We start from the raw sequence: 21,893 nt of genomic DNA, 5'->3' as shown, positions 1-21,893 counted from the left end.
TTTTGCCCCCCCCCCCCCCCGCCTCTCTCTTGCACAATCTCATTTTCAAGTGTTGCGTTTTTGTAGATACCGGATTTAGCTGGTTTCACCTTCCGCCTTCCTGGTCTTTTCACCTAGGCAGGGGTGACGTGCCCTCGGGCCGCCTGTAGCTTCCTCTGATGTCCGTGTCGCACATCCCAAAAGGCTGCAGGGTGTTAAGTTCCAAAGTCTTGTGAGATTTGGCGCCTACTCAGGCTCCAGGATGGCCTGGCGGCCAGGGGAAACCTGGATCCAGGATGGCCTGGCGGCCGGGGGAAACCTGGATTCAGGATGGCCTGGCGGCCGGGGGAAACCTGGATCCAGGATGGCCTGGCGGCCGGGGGGAACCTGGATCCAGGATGGCCTGGCGGCCAGGGGAAACCTGGATCCAGGATGGCCTGGCGGCCGGGGGAAACCTGGATTCAGGATGGCCTGGCGGCCGGGGGGAACCTGGATCCAGGATGGCCAGGCGGCCGGGGGGAACCTGGATCCAGGATGGCGTCGCGGCCGGGGGATACCTGGATCCCGGGATGGTGTCACGGCCAGGTGAACCTGGAACCCGGGATGGTGTCGCAGGAGAAGAGATGCAAGGGAGAGATCACTGGACCTTAATAATTCAAAAACATACATCGTAGTGGCTGAACTATAATATTTCTCATCGAAGTGGAAGGACTTCCTCTCTTGGAATGGTGCCCATGTGTCAGGCCACTGAGAGGAATGGGGCCCTTGCGTCAGTGGGAGGAATGGGGCCCTTGCGTTAGATGGGAGGAATGGGGCCCTTGCGTCAGATGGGAGGAATGGGGCCCTTGCGTCAGATGGGAGGAATGGGGCCCTTGCGTCAGATGGGAGGAATGGGGCCCTTGCGTCAGATGGGAGGAATGGGGCCCTTGCGTCAGATGGGAGGAATGGGGCCCTTGCGTCAGATGGGAGGAATGGGGCCCTTGCGTCAGATGGGAGGAATGGGGCCCTTGCGTCAGATGGGAGGAATGGGGCCCTTGCGTCAGATGGGAGGAATGGGGCCCTTGCGTCAGATGGGAGGAATGGGGCCCTTGCGTCAGATGGGAGGAATGGGGCCCTTGCGTCAGATGGGAGGAATGGGGCCCTTGCGTCAGATGGGAGGAATGGGGCCCTTGCGTCAGATGGGAGGAATGGGGCCCTTGCGTCAGATGGGAGGAATGGGGCCCTTGCGTCAGATGGGAGGAATGGGGCCCTTGCGTCAGATGGGAGGAATGGGGCCCTTGCGTCAGATGGGAGGAATGGGGCCCTTGCGTCAGATGGGAGGAATGGGGCCCTTGCGTCAGATGGGAGGAATGGGGCCCTTGCGTCAGATGGGAGGAATGGGGCCCTTGCGTCAGTGGGAGGAATGGGGCCCTTGCGTCAGTGGGAGGAATGGGGCCCTTGCGTCAGTGGGGGGAATGGGGTCACTGGGAGGAATAGTGCTCTTGTGTTGGTGGCCAGTGGTAGGAATGGGGCCCTTGTGTCAGTGGCCAGTGGTAGGAATGGGGCCCTTGTGTCTGGCCAGTGGTAGGAATGGCACCCCCGTGTCAGTTGTGACACTTGGAAAAAAAGGATCACTATTGTGTAGGAGGATGTGCTGGTTTTTAAAAGTTGACACATTTCTGTCTGTGACATCGCTGTGTATAAACAAGGAACAATACTGTTTTTACTTCTTTTCTTTATTGTTGTTGTGATAAAAAAAAATTTCTTTGTGCAACAACAATGTGTTTTGTGCGATATACAAAACAGAGATTAGGGAAGTGCGCTGTATTAATATCTTTATCACATTTTGCTAGCTGATATTTTACCCTTTTTTTTTTTTTGTCTGACTCTACATGACACAATGTATAAGAATCGCGCATATTTTTATTTACATCTCTGTGTTTATAGATCGTTTGTGTAGTTTTTGGGCCTTTACTAAGGGCTTGACCCGACCGTGACACTGATCTTCCTACACATAACAAGGACTACTCTGAGACCGGCCTGCAGATTTTGACCTCTCTACCCCCCAAGATTCTAAGCAATATTGACCACTCGGTGATCACCCATAAAACCAACCTAATGCCACTCGCACAAGGATGCCTCTGCTTTTCTTAAAGTAGCTCTAAAGCCACCATCTTGGATGATTTCCTTCAAGTGTGTGTAAATCCTAACATCAAACTTTTTATTTGCTTCCTTCGGTCTGTTAAATTGACAGTTATAACAAATGCTTTTATCTCTTTGATATGTAGTGATGCACTGATAGCGGTTTTTCGGTATCAAGTACCAATACGTATTTACTTTTTCGGTACTCGTCGATATCTGAAGGTCAATTAAGCAAGCCAGGCAGCGTGTAAAGACTCGCCATCCGGCTTCCTGATTAGCAGGGAAGCCGTCGCCATGGTTCTTCATCACCAGGTGGTGGGGTGGTGTGTAATGATTTGCTGCCCGGCTTCCTGATTGGCCAGCTTCTCAACCAATCGGGAAGCCAGACGCCGAATCATTACACGGCGCCCGGCTTCCTGATTGGCCAGGAAGCCAGCTCCATGCTGCCTCGTCACCACATGACAAAGGAGTATGAAGCTGGCTTTCTGCGCAATCAGGAAGTTGGGGGTAGGTAATTATGTGCCATCTTGCCGACCAATCAGGAAGCCGGGCACCGAGTCATGACACGCTGCCCGCTTACCTGATTGGCTGGGAAGCCGGCTCCATGCTCCCTCATCACCAAGTGACAAGGAAGGATGGAGCCAGCGACCCGATACCGGAAGTTTGGGTATCGGTCTAGGCATCGGCGCATTTGGGTGAGGACGAGTACTCGCCAAATACTCAGTATCGGTACTGATACTAGTATCGGTGCATCCCTATTAAGTGTAAGATATAGCCGTAGATCTGTCAAAAATCCAGTGAGCCTTTCTGTAGTGAGCTGACAACTCAATTCCTGTGCTACACTGATCTCCCAACAGTCTCATCAGCCTTGCACAGTTTAGTTTCTTCATGGGCTACAGTAACCCCCCCCATGTAGAGAGGTGTTTTGTAGTCCTACACTTCCTGTCTTAAAGTGACAACATTGTTCTGTCATAGATTCAGTACAGTGAGTGAACATTGTCCTCTTAGAACAAGCAGCATGTTATTGGCCGGATCACCAGGTTTAAATAAAGGAGAAAAGGCATGAGAATAGAAAACGAATGCAGCCACCACCACTGCGTCCTGGTATGGTGCAAAGCATGACATTTTTGTTGTTGTGTTTATAAAGTATAATGGAGTATTGACACCTTCGTGCTCTGCTGTTCTGTATTCCAGCATCCTGCACATTACTGCAACAGAAACACTCCGTGTGCCTATAAATAGCCGGCTGTTGGTATCTTGGGCACACATCGGCTAGAAAAATAACTCTTGTGATTCCGTGATATTTATAACTATCTGTGTAGTAAGTAAAGATTTATGTTCCATGCGCTGCGTGACAGGCGCCATATGTGATTGCGGCCTTGTCTTACGGAGAGATGATTATTTTCGGCGTCATCCCGCTCGCTTTCTGCCCGAGCTGCGACTTTCCCTTCTGCTCCAACGTTGCAGCGCGCGCACTGATCTCCTGCTTGTTACTAAATGTAACTTTATTTACAGATCCAACATTAAAAATAGGAAACAATTTGATACATTTGGCTTTGTTTTTGTTTTTTCATAGGCCAAGTTTATAAGAATTCTAGTCGGCAGCAGCCAGTTCGCTGTTTTTATTAGTTTTCTAGACTGCTATATACTACATTTAATCCATACTACCCTGTTTCCCCGAAAATAAGACCTAGTTGTGACCATTCCCAGGGCCGGTGGTGGCATAAGGGGGAACTTGAAGAGCCGCGGGAGAGAATCAGCGGTGTCAACGAAACCACCGCTAGAGGAAGCGAGGCGGCACCGGAGGGAGTAGAGCTGCGGAAGCCGATGCCTCCTCTATAGCACCGGCTCTTGTCACAGGCGGAGTGATCCCAAATGCCCCCCGCCTGTGAGGAATCGATAGTGCCACTCACTCCTGTCTTGTGCCACTCACTCCTGTCTTGTGCCACTCACTCCTGTCTTGTGCGTCTTCTACCGGTATGGTAAGGCCTACCCCAAAACTTAGACCTAGTGTGTTTTTTTGTTTTTTTTAAACCCCAAAAATATAAGACCGTCTTATATTCGGGGAAACACGTTATATACAACGGGATCAAAGTGATTTCATGATTCAGATTTGTTACTGTACGGAACAAAAAAAAATAGAACTTGTTACAGAGTAAAAAAATAAATTTCTGAATTGGCAGCATTTTGCATGAGAGGTTCTTCCACTGGCGCCCACTCACCACCAACAGAGGATTTGTAATTCTGAAGGGACTGTTTTGTAATGCCGGCACACCTGCCGGACAGCAGGGGCAGTACCTGGGTCTTCCTGTAGAGAGGCTTTCTCAACCGGGGGGCCGTGGTACACTGGTGTGACTCCTGGGGTGCTTCAAGGTTTTGTGGTAATGGGACTGTTGTGAAAGGGAAATGAAGACTGATAGGAAGGGGGCTTCTGATGTGAAGGGGGGGGGAATATATAAAAGTGGAGCTTCTGGTGTGAAAGGTGGGGACTCTGATATGAAAGTGGGGCTTATGATGTGAAATGGGGGGGCTCTGCATCAGTAGCCCCCCTTCAAATCAGAAGCCCCACTTTCATATCAAAGGGTGACTCGGATGTGAAGGGGGCATTTCGATGTGAAGGGGGAAGCCCACTTTTTTTTTTTTCCTGGGGTCCCACTTAAATTCTATGACATTTTAGACTGGGGTGCCTTGAGAATTTGCATACTTTTAAAGGTTGCCATCACTAAAAAAAAAAAAAGCTTGACACTACATAGCCTGCTGTAGACTACATTGCAGTTAAAGTGGAACTCCAGCTAGAAAAAAAAGGTGCGTCCTTATTTTGTGCAAAAATGCTGCTTTCTTCCATTCTTTTCTCCTCTCTCTGGTTGTTCCTGTTTGTGCGACCGAGCGCCATTGTGTTCCTTTATGGAGAAATGTCTCCGAGTCGGGTAATCTTATCCGTGTGGTTACTGAAGGAAGTGGTGACGTCGCGCTGATGTCACACGCCCTATGTTGACGGATGCCGTCTCCACAGCACCTGGCCACATGCTGCCCACAGCCGTTCTCACGGTATCATGGGAAATGTAGTTCTATTTGCCTCATCTTGCTCTAGTACAGGGCTAGCCAAACCCCGGCCCTCCAGCTGTGGTGGAATTTCAAATCCCATGAGGCATTGCAAGATTCTCAGACATGACTCTCGCAGAGAGATGCATCATGGGATTTGTAGTTTCACCACAGCTGGAGGGCCAGAGTTTGGCTACCCCTGCTCTATTACATTCACAACATGTTTGCATCACTTCGTGTTGATTCCACTCTTGCCTGAAACAGGTTACGTGCTCGTTAAGGGTAGAGGAATAGCTGCGATTCTTACTTCATGCCTTGCTCAGACAGGCTTCCATCAGAGTAGGATCGGTCCCCTGAGGCCTCTTGTCAGCAGTCACAATCATTCAATGCAGGACCAGCAGTCCTGCATTGTACGCGAGGACTGTGGTGGCCTGTCTACCACCCGGAGCATCAGAGAAGAGGAGAGCGTCGGAGGAGCAAGGACTAAGCTGCAATACCAACCTTCTTTCACTACCTTTTAACCCTTGCAGTGTGGCGGGGGTATTGGTGAATGTTGTGACATACGAGTCCCATCTCCCTCCGCTCTGAGACTGATAAGGAGCCCCCCGTGTTTATCACTTGCCAGCAGTTGCGTCACTGCACCGCTCTAGTCTCGGCACGGACACGCAGGGCCTCGTGTAGATCAGATTGTTACTGTACACACTGATGATTGATCTGGGAGCTCTGATCACTGAGCTGTGCATTCTGTATTGTGTTTAATCGGCAAAGCTTATACCGCTCCCCCTAACCCCCAGATGCATTATGTCAGCACGTTGCCGAGTTGAAGGGTAAAGTGTGGTCGGGCGTGTTTTTAAAGAAGGCTCCATATGCGTCACTGGGAACTGGGTGATGTATTATAGACTTTGGTGACCGCTGTTGGCTTACTTCCTGCAGTGTAACAGAAGCTCTTCTGTCCGAGCAAACAGACCCAATGAATGTCTTATAGGAGCAGGAATGGATGTTTACTGGGCTCGGCCGCTCCTACAGAGAAGGGCATTATATGATCTATCTCGGGGGTAGGCAACCTCGGCCCTCCTGCTGTTGCAGAACCCCCAGAAGTCCCATGAGGCATTGCAAGACTAACGTGGCTACGAGCCCCGGAGGCAGATGCATGATGGGATTTGTATTTTCACCACAGCTGGAGTGTTGCCTACCCCTGTTATATCTTAAGTGCCACATGGTCACCTGGTAGGACAGCTGTGTAATATGTTTACAATATTCTGTGTACTATAGCAGTCAGCGATGCACCGATACCGGTTTTTTCGGTTACGAGTACCGATATTTTGCTGCCGGTACTTGCCGATACCGGTGCTACCACTGGCATGGAGTCGGCTTCCCGGGTAATGACTCGCCGCCCGGCTTCCTGATTTCCCGGTGTTCTATCGAATTCTCCAAACTCCTGTCAGTGCGCCTGCGCAGCCCCCCAAAGAGGAGTCTCAAGCTCTACAATCTGCGGAAGTGCGCCTGCGTGGGCACCCGATGCCACAAACACCGACAGGAGTTGAAGAACTCTACATATTCCTAGCCACAGAGGCGCACCTACGGCAACTGGAAGAAGTTGAGGATTGCTAAAACTGGCGCACTATCACCACTTCGTTGAAATGTACAACGGATGTGACGTGACAAGTTGGAGATCTCGACGATTTGGCCTTCTCGACAGAACACCGGGAGGCCAGCTCTGTTTGGCCGGCTCCATGCTGATTGGCTGGGAGGTCTGCTTCACAGGCGATCAGCATGGAGCTGGCTTCCCGTCCACTCGGTAACCCGGGAGGCGGGTTTGTTACTTGCCGCCCGGCTTCCTGATTGCAAGGGAAGCCGTCTCCATCTTCCCCCTATGGCACTGCAGGTCAGAGCAAATCTTACTCTGAACGGAAGTTCCGGTATGGGAGCATTTGGGCGAGTACGAGTCCAAATACTCGGTATCGCCACCGGTGCATCCCTAATGGCAATATATGCTCTTTAGACAGGCAGGATCTGCTTCCTGAGTTGTAGCATGGCTCGGTGACTGCACTTTACTGATTTCTCAGCGGTAATACTGCCTACACTATTTCAAACACGGGACACTTGCCCATTCAAGGGGTCAGACTGGCAACAAAAACTTTTAAATGCATAGGTGTGAATGGACTCTAAATGGAGCCTGTTATGGGAGAACATGGAGCAAGTGTAGGCAACCTGTAGCTGTGGTGGCACTACAAATCTCAGCATGCTTCTGACAGTCATGACTGTCAATCTGGCAATGCCTCGGTTTTCCACAACAGCTGGTGTGCCTACGTTGCCTACCCCTGACATAGGGAGCACCCATTGCTGTCCAGTCCAGGGGTGGCCAAACTGCAGCCCTCCAGCTGTGGTGACATTACAAATCCCATCATGCATCTGCCTCTGGGTGTTATGCCTGTGGCTGTGAGAATCTTGCAATGGCTCATGGGATTTGTAGTTCCCCCCACAGCTGGAGTTTACCCTGCTCTAGTCCTACTGTGGATGTTGTTTGCTTGGTTGCCACTGATGATCACAAATACTGCCGGTTTATTCTTGCATGCTTGTTCTAGGCCTGTGACCGACAATGTAAAGAGCTTGACTGCAGCAATGGCAGCTCCCGCATTTCTCTCATGACGGGTGCACTGTAAGGATCGCTCCCATTTACCTGGAGACCAGGAACAATATTCTGCACGTCGGCAGACAAAACCCGAGCCGGTGCATTGTGCTGAATCATTCCCTGACCTATAAAGAACATTAATGTTATTAGGAGGCATTCTGGAGGCTAATGAAAGACCTGCTGAGACCTGCGAGATAAAAGTCTACACAGTGCTGTTAGGACACACACAAAGTTGCCAGACCTGTTTAGATAATGTGCCCCGACAGAGCGTGTGCCACGGGCGCTTGGGGTTCTGAAACTAACCATCTGCTGAAAATATCCCGGAGCTCTTTATTAAAAGGGGATTTCTGTTTTTGTTGAAGAGTCAAAACAGCCCAACTCGAGTTTTGCCGAGATGTTTCTGGCCAACTTTATTGCAGGCGTTTCCCTGCTTCTATCCCTTCAATATAGGGTCAGGCCATGATGCGGGGACGTATGATGGGGGTGAGCTGTGCGCCTTGTGTTTTTTCAATAGTCAGGCCATGCCAGGGAACCTGCTGAGTTGGACAGTCGGCCTTTACTATAATTGCATGAGTTAAATCGTGACACTGCTCCCCCAGATTTCTTTCAGAGGTGCAGTGTGAAACACGTGCGATGTAAGCTTAAAGGAGAACTATGAGGTGAGTGAAAAATCACTCATCCTCATAGTTCGAGCCGACCTGCGACAATGAAACTGCCACACGTCGGCTCAATAGATCGGGGAGTGAGCGAACGCATACCGTCGCTCGCTCACTTCTCGATCACGTCCCTGCAGAAAGTCGTGACTGTGAATCACGGCTCCATGCAGGGATTCCCCCCTCACCGCTCTGATCCTCCAATGCTGACTGGCAGGACGGGGGAGGGGGTGGGTACAGCTGGCTCTGCTTCTAGATGGGCACTCACGCAGCTGGATGGATCTCGACAGTAATGTCGGGATCCGTCCCGGCTTCGGCGGCCTCCGTAGGCCGCAAGCTGTAGCTCGCGGTGTACTGAGCTTTGGGTCACAGGACGACGCTAGTTTATGTCCTCCCGTGACCCTTAGGAGAACTATGGGGAAAAACACTTACCCCCATAGTTCTCCTCCTTTTTTTTTAAAGCAGAGTTCTGGCTAAGATGTTTTATCAACCCTTCCGATGGGGCTGCCCCCCTTGCAAGGTTTAAGTGCTCTTTTGATCTGGGGAGGAAAATAACAGTTATACTCGTCTGAACCTCTGAGCCGGCTTGCTCTTAGACCGGTTCCTGGAGCCTCTCTCAACCTCGGCTGAGGTCCCAAGGTCCCATAAATTATCACATCCAATACCCTGTGGGGGTGCTTTTAGTTGCCTGTGATTTTGCTGCCCCCCTCGATGAGATGCCACCTGCTTCATTATGGGGACCCCCCCCCGCTCCCCATGCTTTCATTATTTGTGGTGTTTGGGTATAGCCAAATCAGCAAAAGGTTTGCCACTTTTTTTCTTTACATGCCACAATGCTGTCTCTTCCATGGGTGGTATCCCTATTAATGGCATCACTGCAGTTTATGGGCATTTCAAGGGAGAAAAAAAAACGCCTAACTAATGCCCTGACCAGCAGAGACAAGCCCTAACAGCTGCATTTCCGGGGCAAGCTTTCGGGGGTGTGGACCGCCTCTTAATCCAAGCTGTGGGCCGAGACAAAGAGGGGGTAGATCCCTTCAAAAGCTTGTCCTGAAAATTTAACTGTTGAAATAAAAATAAGTGTCACAGACACAACTCAACTGTGTTGTTGCAAGTGTGCTAATATGGCTGCAATGTGCTCACTGCACATATAAAGTTGTCACTAGGACAGAAAGCAGACGTTGTAGTAATACCGAATGACAGGAACAAGGCTGCTTGGAGCGTAGATACACCAGGACCCTCCTGTGATGAATGTCTTCCCTTGTGTCTGAGGAATGTCGGCTCCAGACCCCGGGGTGATTTATGTACATGAAACAATTTTGTTATTGAGACGCTCTGGGTTTGTAGGAAAGCGCGTGCATCCACCATCCCTTACATGCCATCAGTAAAATAATGATACTGTAGCTTATTCCAGGAGCCAGGTCGTCAATCCTCAAAAATGACAGCTGGCACCTAACTGTTCAGGTTTTCTCTAGTTGCTGTGAAAGACGAACTTTACTCATATCTTTGAAAAGACAACAAACGCCTCTCTAGAAATGACAATCTACAAACTGATACTTCTAGATAATTGCTGACTTTTTACTCTTTGCATTCCTTTTTCTTTTCCTCCCCCAGTCTTCTTACAGGAGCCATTTTCACTAAGGGCAGATGAATCCATCTCCCTTTACTTCCTGGGACTCTGGCACATGTGACTAGAACATGTGACCATGCACATGATCTCAGAGGAGGAAAATACCTTTCCCTGAGAGCTCGCAAGATTTTGCAGTTTACAGATGAGATTCTCCAGCAATGCTCTGCTGACGTAACCTTCCCATGATGCATCTGTAAAGCTTCATTCACACTGCGCTAACTCGGGGTGTGCACGCCCGTATCGGGCCGTTCCCAGTGTAGCAGCCGGTTCTTCTCTTTTTGGGAGGACTCGGCTGTACACTGTCATACGCTCACCCAAAGTGCACATCCGTGCGGGTCAGGGTATGCCGCGCATGCACGCCCCGAGTTAGCGCAGTGTGACAGACCTTAGGCATGGGCTACATCACTGAGTCACAGTAATTGTAAAAGTAAAATTTGTTTAATGAATGTAAGATGTCATATCGGCATGCGGAACTGCATGATGATGTGACTTTTAGTTTAAAAAGTTAAAGGTCAGTCACCTTTAATGGAATTGGCGCCTAAAAGTGTGTGTGTTTTTACATGGAGACAGACATATATTCCTTAATGACAAATTTTCCTATTCTTTTGCAGTAAGCTGACCACTGCTGGAGAGCTCATGGAAGGAAATAAAAATGCAGGTGACAAAAAAGGTGAGCAGTTCCATTATTCCTCGATTTTTCCCAGAACTTCCATTGTGCAGTTTGATTTTTCTTAGTGACCCTAAACTCCTCAGGAATTAAATCTTAAAAATACATTTCAAGTCCCTTTTTAACTATGAACAACAATGTATCTTATTTGTGTATCACTCGGCTGTAGATCCTCCAATCATCTCTGAATTTGGTGCTGACACTGTCCTTCCTTCTGGAGGGGGGCTACTTTTGTTCCCAATGGTCCTTGTGTGTGTTGAAAAGTAGTCGCCGCTCCAAGCTCACTCCTGTGATGGACTACAATCGCAATACAAATTAGAAAACTAAACATGAGATTGTAGTCCATCCCGGGAGTGAGCTTGGATCGGTGACTACTTTACAACACACACAGGGACCATGAGGAACAGAAGTAGCCCCCCTCCAGAAGGAAGGACAGTGTCGGCACCAATTCAGAGGTGATTGGAGGCTCTACAGCCAAGTGATACACAAATAAGATACATTGTTGTTAATAAGGTACTTGAATGCGTTTTTAAGATTTAACTTCTGAGTTTAGTGTCACTTAAAACTTTTAGTGACACTGTGACCTTGGGCATTTAGGGCAGACACCTCTTTAGAACTTATGTCACACCAGAATAAAATACCTGTGAAAAAACAATATTGTGCCGCGCTAATAATCATACATATCTAATAAATTAAAACATATATAAATGAGTCACATATATGAGCCTTCCATCAAATGAGGCATAAGAAATAACTACACACATACAAAAAAAGCAATATAGGCAAAAAAAGTCCCAAGGAAAAAAAACAAACGCAAACAATGGTGATTGTGCAAAAAATTCCTCAGATGATTCGCAGCCAATGTGCATATAACTCTCAGGTAAGGATAATCACACAATGCAGGCAGACCTTCACCTCCACCCAGTGAGTGATGATAACAAGTGAATGCTCACCTGGGGAGGTAGACCCACAGAGCTAGGTCAAATGCACTTTTTCCCTTCTTAATGGGGGAGGGAAGCCCATGCACAGAAAAAGGCGATAAGGTCTCCTCAGATCACAGGTACCAGTATAAATCCCGGTGGAAAGAGAAAAAGGACAAGGACATAGTGCGTAACGTCCAATAAAATGCAATTTATTATATAAAAAATGCGTACTCACAATGGTGTAAACAGTACAGGCATTGGGTATAGCTGGATCATACCAGCAGGACAAATGGCAGCAAAGTGATAAGAAGTGATATTGTTTTAGTTTTAGAATAAAATACCTGATGCTTCTGGGTATGCTGGAGCTTGTGATTCCCCTCCTGATAACGCAGTGCTAGGGGCAAACAGTAATATACTTGACGGGGGTTGATGACATGACCTCTAAGATGTTAATGGGTATTTTACGCTGGGAGGGAAGCCCTGACTGGGCAAAGCGAATGAGTCTCATTAAAGATGTGGCGTTATTTTAAATTGGAGATTCCCCTTTTGATGGGTGAAGCTAAACTCTGTGGCAGCCAGCACTCTTCTCTACTCTCCAATGCTGTTGGGATGCTCCTCCGCATCATATGCACAATGCAAGAACACTTGTCCTGCATTGTACATGACCTTGGCGAACGGGACTGGTTGGGCAACAAAGAGGAGCAACTTCGGAGGACCAGTCCTGCAGAGAGGAGTACTCTGACAGGAGCAAGGAATGAACAAAATGCAGTTTGCATGGGGTCCCAGTGCAAGGGTAACATTTTTCTTTCTGCTCGGGGTTCGGCTTTAAGAGAAGAACTCCGGATTCTGCAGGTCTCAATCACCCTGAACATGACCCCCTACTTCCTTTAAGCATGGCAGGTGATTGGTCACTGAACCTGGGCACGTCATGGGTTGTGGCCATTTAAAGAGCTGCTTCCTGTTGGTCTTTTGGTAGTTAAAGATTGATCAAGTGAAGCCCTTTTTGCTTTGATTGCAACTAATTTTATCATTCATTCATTCACACAGACAAACTGGCCGACCAGATAATGCAGAACCCTCAAGTTCTCGCTGCTCTGCAGGAGAGACTTGACAGCGTTTCTCACACTCCGTCAAGTTACATTGAAACGTAAGTTATGTGATGGTACCCGGAACCAGTGGAAATCCCTCATTGGGTCTCCTAACATATATGGAATGGTTCTTAGTGTTGTAGTTGTGAACCCCCTATGTGTATAAGGGTAATGGTACTGTTTGTGCTTTTCATGGTAATTTCTCCTTCACACTGCCAGTCTCGACTTGCCCACCTTAGTGTATAAAGTGTCTAATGAGAGAGACAAAAAAAGGTCAGAACTTTTAATATTGGTTCAAACAGGATAACATAAAACAGCCAATGCTTTTCAGATTCTCAAAAATCCTTCTTCAGGGCTTCAAAACTGACATAAAATGGGTATAAAAAATAAAATCCTATATTGGTCCGTTCGCTTATAAGAAGTATCAACTCCTATATAAATCTGAGACCATTTTTTCTTGAAGGTACATTTTTATGTCTTGTTTTGTAGCCCTGGGAGAAGGGGGAGATTTTTGAGCCCCTGAAACACATTGCCTGGTTCATGCTATCCATTCGTGAACCAATACTGATATTAAACATTTTTGGATCTTTTATTAGGCTTGATACATGTAGATCCTCTGTTTTCGGTCCCCTTTTTAGGGGGTGTCCTGCTCTATGGAGGGAAGCCTCAGGCCAGCCACTGTGCCCAATAATAACCTGACTGGCTTACTGAAAAACAGAATCCAGCATTTTTAGTTTAATTTCTTTCGGACTGATGACCACTTTATAGGGTATTGCCTTGTTGGCATACCCTGCCCCTCAACTGATGTCTGTCAACTTGCAATGCATGATGGGAATTGTAGGTTGAACGCAGACATGGTCAGTAGATGGTGAGTGTGTTTTTAAAAGAACGTAGCCAGATTTTGATCATTTTAAAAGGTATTTACTTGTAAAACTTTTTTGTATTATTATTATTAAAACATACTTACACTTATCTCCTGTTCTTTTGTGTGACTAGATTACAGCTTTAAAGTGAACCTGTACTTGGTTGAAAAGGCTTGCCTAAGAGTAGCAATCCCTAGAACAGGTGTAGCCAAGCTCCAGTCATCCAGCTGTGGTGAAACTAAATTTCCCATCATGCCTCTGCCTCTGGAAGTCATGCCTGCGACTTGTCAGTCCTGCAGTGCCACATGGGACTTGTAATTCCACTGCAGCTGGAGTGCCGAGGTTGCCTACTCCTGCCCTAGATCAAGGGTAGCCAAGCTTCGGCCCTCCAGCTGTGGCGAAATTACAAATCCGACCATTTGTCTGCCTCGGAGTCATGCCTGTGGATGTCTGCATCTTGCAATGCCTTATGAAACTTGTAGTTCCGTAACAGCTGGAGGGCTGAAGTTTGGATAGCCCTGCCATAGATGCTTGTCAGTATCCAGAAACCGAATTAAGGACACTGTCCATGGATAGGACCTAGTGTTCAGTAAGGACATGCTCATTGGCAGTTGGTACAGCTTAGCATTGCGGCACCAAGGCAAGCCAGGCCCTGGTAACAAAGTAAAACTACATCAGAACGGAGCACGGAAGTGACTTTACTGGCTAATAAAGGCAATAACAATCTGGGGAGGTAGAATAAATACTTTTATAAGTCGAGTACGGGCTTAACCCCAAATAAAAAAACCCTTCCAGTCAAGTGGCTGAATATACAATTGAAATGTGTGCATGCAATTTGCTTTACTTGTACTAGGATTAGTAATTCTATTCAGCCAGCCAATGATTCATAAGCACCCTGCCAGGATTGACTGGCATGTCAATAGCATTCATTCTTTGCTCTTTCAAAATATTTATTGACACAAATATAGGCTGGTATTCCTAAAATTATGTAAACATTAATGTCTGCAGCGCTCTAGCCCTTAATCCTCCATACCCCTTCTACAACAATATATAAAGTGTCCATTTGAGTGCATCACTTATTCCAAAATGACATCACTTTTAATGTAAAGATACATTTCAACCACACAATGTATAACTAGCCTTTGTAGCAAGGTGCACGTGGAAGGGCTTACAACAATACAATACACAGAAGTTTCCAACTAGCCTGCAACAAAACACATTACCCCGTCTAACAGTATGCAGTAAAATCAGAGGGTTTAGTTGCACAACTTTTTGCAAAAATGTGGAAGCCACACCGTCTCGTCAAGGCTCCTCTGTGCAGTGTGGTCCTAACTCTCCATGTTGGAGCATATTTAAGCAGTTGATTGAATGCAGGTATGCCTGGAGGGAGCCCACATTATGTTTTGTATTGTATTTAAAAGAGAACTACGGGGTAAGTGTTTTTCCCCATAGTTCTCTTTAGGGTCACGGGAGGACATATACTAACCTCCTCCCGTGACCCAAAGCTCAGTATATCGCGAGTTACAGCTTGCAGTATACTGAGACCGCTGCAGCCGGGACGGATCCCGGCAATGCTGTCTGGATCCACCCAGCTGCGTGAATGACAGTGGGCTCTGCCTATCTAGAGGCGGAGCCAGCTGTACCCGCCCCCTCAATCAGCGCTGGAGGATCGGAGAGGGGGGATCCCTGCAAGGAGCGGTGACTGGCAGTCACGGCTCTCTGCAGGGAGATCGAGAAGTGAGCAAGCGATGGTATGCATTCGCTCACTTCCCGATCTATTGAGCCGACGCGTGACCGTTTCATTGTCACATGTCGGCTCCAACTATGAGGCTGAATGATTTTCACTCACGTCCTAGTTCTCCTTTTTAATATGTCACATTAAAATTCATAGTATTACACCTTGTAATGTCTTCAAAACCATCTGTGATCTCTTGTTCAGACCACGATATATGTGAGAGTCCTCCCCACACGTGATTGTGCTCCTCAAATCAAGGCGCTCATCCTCATTAGTACCTTCCCATTTGGGACAGGTAACTCGGCTTATTGGATATCTATTCTGGTTATCATGTGTGACGACATTCTACCTTTTACTCCTTTCCACTACAAAAGGTGGTAGTATTCTAACAATCCACAATTTCTCCCTCTTTATAAGTTTAAAGCCCAACTCCAGGACAAATTATACGCCATTTCCTCTCTCTCCCCCCCCCCCCCCTTTTCTAAGATTCCCTGGGTTAAAAAACAACAACTTTCTAAGTCGCCCTTACCTTTTTCTGTTCTTGATGGCTCTTTTTAAAAGGGTAAAACATGTGGAAATGCCATTCATTGCTGATATGTACTGCACTTTTTCTTTTTAAATTGGTTGTGACAAACTTTTTTGCCTCCTGTGTTTTAACAGTTTACCTAAAGCGGTAAAGCGAAGAATCAATGCCTTGAAACAGCTCCAGGGGAAGTGTGCTCACATAGAAGCCAATTTCTATGAGGAGGTTCACGTGTTGGAGAGGAAGTATGCCGCCCTGTATGAACCTCTCTTTGAGAAGGTATGTGTGGTACAGAGGCACATTTCATATGTACATTATCACCCGTGTGTGACTGATGGAACGTTCTTTGCTGTTTACTGCTAATCTCAGACTTGCTTGCAAACTGACAGTTCTTTGGAGTGTTAGGATTTTTTTTTTTTTTTTAACGAGGAACTGAACTCTGGAAGTTGGAGCCAAAGAAAATCGGGTAGAGGGCAAAGGAGCAGTCACCAGTATTAACTAAGGACACAAAGCGCACAGCTCACCCATATCGTGCGTCACCGCAAACCACACTCGGTGCGCGGATGACTCTCGTGGAATAACAGGCTCCAAAACTGTAGAACCAGCACACGATGATCTTCCAAAGAAATTCAAACTTTATTCCACATGCATCTGTACAAAGAACGATCGCTGATTGTTCTTTGTACAGATGCATGTGGAATAAAGTTTGAATTTCTTTGGAAGATCGTGTGCTGGTTCTACAGTTTTTTTAAGTCCCCAGTATTGCCTGTGGTCTCCCTGCAGCTGATTTTTTTCGCCATTACTGACTTACCGTGCCTTGTTCTGCACTATGTCTGTGTAGGTGGCCATCTTGGTAGAGAAGGAGTTTGCGTCCTTGTGTTAGAACTGCCCTTGGCCACCATGTCCAATAGTGAAGGTAAGTCTTTCTAGTAGCAAAAAAAAAAAACCTAACAAGAGTTGCAGCTCTCCACAATAAAAAAAGTAGTAGTTTGGGTTTTACATACATTAAAGAAAGCCGGGCAAAACTTTTCTTAACCCTTGCAGTGGGGCTACCCCTGCACTGCAAGGGTTAACTGCTGGTATTTGCCTAGATGCTAGAATAAAAAATGTATACTCTCCAAATCCTCTGAGCCGGTTTGGTCACAGCGCTCCCTCCAGCTTGTCTCTTCCTATGCTGCAGCTATAGTGTCGCTCAGTGTCCTCACATCCAGTACACAGTGTATTGGACATGATGACTCGAGGATCTAAGGATCGCTGCAGTGGAGGGGGAGCGAGGCTGGAAGGATTGGGCTAAGAGCAAGCCGGCTCTGATGATCAGGTGAGTATAACACCTAGATGAAAATTAGCATTTAACCCTTGCAGTGTGAGGTTAGCCCCACTTCAAGGGTTAATAAAAGTTTTGCCCGGATTGAGACTTAAAAACCAACAAGAGACTTTTTTTTTTTTTTCTTATTGTGGACAAAGTTTTAAGCAGCTCAGGCTTTAATGCAGCGTTGTCCACCACAGTACATCTGTTTCACTTACAAGATTCCCTCTGTCCTCTGGGCTGAATGTTGCCCAACGTCATTCAACCCAGAATACTGAACAACTACCATGAATGGATAGGTGTCGTTGCCCTGCCTCGTTCTAGCATCACCATGATGATGCCTTTTATGCATAGTGTATCTACTGTATTTTGGAAGAAGACCCAGCGTGCTAGATGACTGTACATAGTCTGAAGACACCTGAAAAAGGTAAGTATTCAAAATAAAAAAACTGGGGAGTTAGGGTGATTAGGAGAGGAAGGGGATTGACTTGAGTCCAGATTGTGGGCCTTTAAATCATAATTAATCATTTTTACTTTGGGGGGAGTGTAGCAAAGTTTAATCTGTTGCCTTGTTTTTTTTTTTTTTTTAGCTATCTGGAACCTTGGCAGATAAAGGTTTGCTGTGATAGGTCGGGCCTCCTCACTGGCCCATGTGACATTTTTCACTCTGACGCATCCGCTAGAGGACACACAATATACTCCTATGAAGAAACCCCAAGATGGTGGATGATGTAGCATCCTCTACCATCTTGGGGTTTCTTCATAGGAGTACATTAAGTACACTCTTGGCCTTTTGACAAGCTTGGTTAGAGCTGAGAAAGGCCTGGTGCAGCAGTGCTGAAGGTGATGGAAATCGCCTTTTGTGGAGTCCCAGGTATCCAACCATGTGGAGGATCTAACATTTTATACATTTTTAGATGCAATCGCTTAAAATGTAGCCAGACACTGTCCTTTCTGCCTTTAGCAAAAGGGGTGCATGAAGATGACATTTTTCCAAGCTGATTTTTCTTAATATTATATTTTGTAGAGAATGTTCATTGTTACGGGAGAGGTGGAGCCGACAGATGATGAATGTGAATGGCACAGCGGTGGCGAGGAGGAAGACAAAGAAAAATTAGCGGTAAGCAACCAAGTCAGGTTTGGTGGTGTGCGGGAATAAAAAAAATACACAATACATCCAATCAAAAGAGGCACAATGTGGGAAGTGGCTTTTCCTTGGATGAATATTGGGAGAGGTCAGATGACTTGGACCATATTGAGACCTTGTCAGTCCATGGTATTGTGTGCTGTTATTAGTGTTGGAATGCGCTAGGGAATATTAAGATTGTCATGCGTGGAAGGTACTCAGAACTTCAGCTTCTAAAGCAACACATCGGTACCCCTCAAGTGTGATTTAATCTGTTTGGGATGAATATTGATCTAGCATCCATAGGAGAGTGCAACCACTCATTAGTCCATGGTAGTTGAATGAGCAAAGATGTCTGCGTGTTTGGATTTAACACCAGGGCTGCAGCCTTGTGGAGTTACTGCCACAATTTGATCAGTGCAGAGAGTCAAGGCAGCAGCATTGCTTTGCTGGGAAAGAAATCAATGTATGCATGTGGTGAGGGACAGAATGGTGGGGATGGGTGGAGTTCTGTAGTCTAGCAGGCAGGGCTGACAACTCTGGCATTTTAGCCCAGAAAAACAGAACATAGAGTCTCTGGAATATCATTGTTTATTCATATGATTGAGCCAAACAGCCAACAGGATGAAACGGAAAATGGACAGAATTTTTGTTTCCTTTAATATTGCCTTGATGTACTCGCATCTAGAGATTAGGTTACCTAAACCAAAGGGTTGTTGGTCAGCACTAGATTTTAATAAGGGGTTAATACTATAAAAGAGTCAAGAAGCCCTGATATGGTGCACAGTCCGGGTGATTGGTGCTATTTTAATTTACGAGCTCTGATATCTGGAGTGATAATGGACTTTTTGGGAAAATAATCTTTATCTGCAAGCTCCATTGCAAGCGTGTCTGAAAGATTCCTGCACAACAGATTTGTAATTTAATTCCCATTCCTAATCTAGGAGATGAATGCAGTAGGGACACTTGATCCGTTGACCACTATCTCTAAGGCTTCTTCAATGTGGGCTGAACAGGAGGGGATCCATGCACAGATTCTCCTCCTGATTGGAACGCTATGGATCTTATGTCACCTCTGTGACATCTCGATCCGGCACGATCAAGTCCATTGAAACAAAACATTGTTCCATTTGTGTTTCTGGAGCTGGCAGGAGTCAGTTTACACACGGTTGCCCGTAGACTAGCATTGGGAATCTGATCGGGTCCGCCTGAAAAACTTACAGGTGGACCCAAACAAACCCCCCATGTGAAAGCGGCCTAAAAGGTGGATATCCCTTTCTATGTAAACGTTCCTGTTGTGTCTATAGGATAGGAAGTGAAAAATCTTGGGGCAAAGATCCCAAAAAGAGAAAAACAACTCCTACAGCAGCTATTTTCTACGGTATCCATCATTAAAAAAAGTAAAGGTTTTGGATACAGATGTAATTTCCCTAATTTGTTTTCTTGTTTCCTATAGGAGGATTTTAAAAAAAAGATGACTATTTCTGAGACGCCGAGTGCAGAGGATGCCAAAGGAATCCCTGACTTCTGGCTGACCATTTTTAAGAATGTAGACATGATCAATATATCTTTACAGGTGAGTCCCCTTTTGATGGAGACCTAATGCTAGACTTCCCTGCAGTTACAGCAGCTTCTATAATTGTCATGGGACTTCCCTCCACATTACTGACATCGGGTGTTTTCCGCAACGGCCACTGCAATTGCACTATATACAAAGACTTTTTGGACAACACTTCCAGCTTGTGGCAGCAGTTTGTTGAAGGCCCTTTTCTGTTCCAGCATGGCTGTGCCCCTGTATACAAAGCCAGCTCCATAAAGACACGGTTTGATGACTTCAGTGTAAAAGAATTTGTGTGGCCTGCACAGAGCCCTGACCTCACCCCTACTGAATGCCTTTTAACTAGAATGCTGATTTGTGAGCCGGGTCTTCATCCAACATCAGCACATGACCTCACTAATGCTCTTTTGGTTGAATGGGCGCAGGTTCCAACAAAAACACTCCAAAATCTTCTTTAAAGCCTTCCTAGAAGAGTGGAGGCTGTTTTAGCCTCAAACGCAAACTCCGTCAATTGCCATGGTGTTGGAATGGGCTGTCCGACATTTTCATATGGGCACCTGACCATCACACCTACCAACGTTTGGCTAATTTAGAATGCAAATGCTACTCAGTGCTTAATTAATGCCTTCCCTTTGAAATGTTGCTGCTGGAAGCCAAACTTCAGCTAGGTTAGCAAATTCCTTTGTGTAAATATACGGTATTTATTTTTCAGTTCAGATGCTCATGTGATTTACAGTCACTTTGCATAACCAGCTACAGGATACTACAGGTCTCTTCACTGTTCATTTTGCTTTCCTTATCCTTTAAGGCTAGTTCACACCAGCCCAAGTGCTTTCCGGCCCGATTTGGTGCCAGGGCAAATTGGATCGCATCCCGGTCGGCTCTCCCGGCATTGTGGGGACAGGAGGGGGAGTGGCGGTGCATTGAAGTCAATGGCACCATAGCCACGCCCCTTGGCCGCAGTGCGATCATCCGCACCCTAACGCGTGGCACATCAGTGCCTGCGTTCCGGTCTGGTGCGGTCAGAAAAAATAGTGCATGCAGCACTTTTTCTGACCGGATCGGAATGCAGGCATTGATGTGCCACGCATTCTCGGGTGTGGGTAATCGCACTGCGGCTGGGGAGCGTAGCTGCAGTGCCATTGACCCTTCCGACCCAGGGAGCCGGCCGGGATGTGATCCAATGCGTTCCGGCACCAAAAACTTGTTTCACTGACAGCACTATTTATTATAGGTATTCATATAGCACCACCTATTTAAGCAGCGCTTATTTGTACATTCACATCAGTCCCTGCCTTCAGGGAGCTTACAATCGAAGGTCCCGATCTCCTATGCATTAACCTTCCAGCATATCTTTGGAGTGTGGGAGAAAAGCGGAGTACCCGAAGGAAACTCGCGCAAGCACAGGGAGAACATGCAAACTCCACACAGATATAGTTTCTCTGCCCGGATTCATACCTGTAACCCCAGTGCCGTGTCGCAGAGCCTGATCGGTTTACAGTGCAGAACTGCTGGCAATTTTTTCAAATTTATTTATTAGAGCCTGTTCATACCATGTTGTTGCATTAATGCACACTTTACCACAATGCATGTTAAATACATTGATGCTCTGTCATTCGACAGCACCCTAAAGTACCTTGCTGATCGACATTGCGGTGCGCTACTAAAAAGTGCCACCTGCACACTTTTTTTTTGTGGCGAACTGCAAGGCATATTATTCAATGAATAGTACTGCAGCTCACCAGAATATTTACCGGGCTTTAGTAATGCAGCATAGTGGGAACCGGCTAATAAAGCAGGGCTACATTTTTATTTCTTTGTGTACCATGTATGCAGCTCATGCCCCGATATGTGATTGCAGCACTTACATTATCAGTGGCCACTCAATGGATGAAGGATGTGTTTAGAAGAGAAAATGACAGTGGCCGCAATAGGGAGTGTGGAGCCGTCGTAACATGCAAGTCTGCCCTATGGAAGTGCATGTTGTCTCAAGTGCTCTGACACCCCCCCCCCCCCCCGGATACCTTTTACACCCCTTTCTATAAAA

The 21,893-nt window shown here is 46.8% G+C and overlaps 1 protein-coding gene across 1 annotated transcript in view; it reads left to right on the top strand.

The window, feature by feature from the left end:
* Positions 1 to 21,893, top strand: part of NAP1L4 (nucleosome assembly protein 1 like 4) — a 42,506-nt gene that overhangs the window by 1,957 nt on the left and 18,656 nt on the right. The window contains exons 2-6 of the mRNA XM_018554986.1: positions 10,669 to 10,727; positions 12,695 to 12,794; positions 15,994 to 16,135; positions 18,190 to 18,282; positions 19,745 to 19,864. Coding sequence (XP_018410488.1) covers positions 10,694 to 10,727; positions 12,695 to 12,794; positions 15,994 to 16,135; positions 18,190 to 18,282; positions 19,745 to 19,864 — 489 coding nt within the window. The 5' untranslated portion in view covers positions 10,669 to 10,693. The remainder of the gene's footprint in view (positions 1 to 10,668; positions 10,728 to 12,694; positions 12,795 to 15,993; positions 16,136 to 18,189; positions 18,283 to 19,744; positions 19,865 to 21,893) is intronic.

Source organism: Nanorana parkeri, unplaced genomic scaffold (genome assembly GCF_000935625.1).
Source record: "Nanorana parkeri isolate BGI_ZX_2015 unplaced genomic scaffold, ASM93562v1 scaffold10, whole genome shotgun sequence".
NCBI lineage: Eukaryota > Metazoa > Chordata > Amphibia > Anura > Dicroglossidae > Nanorana > Nanorana parkeri.
The sequence above is the reverse complement of the archived record's forward strand: the minus strand, read 5'-3'. Positions and strand labels throughout refer to the sequence as shown.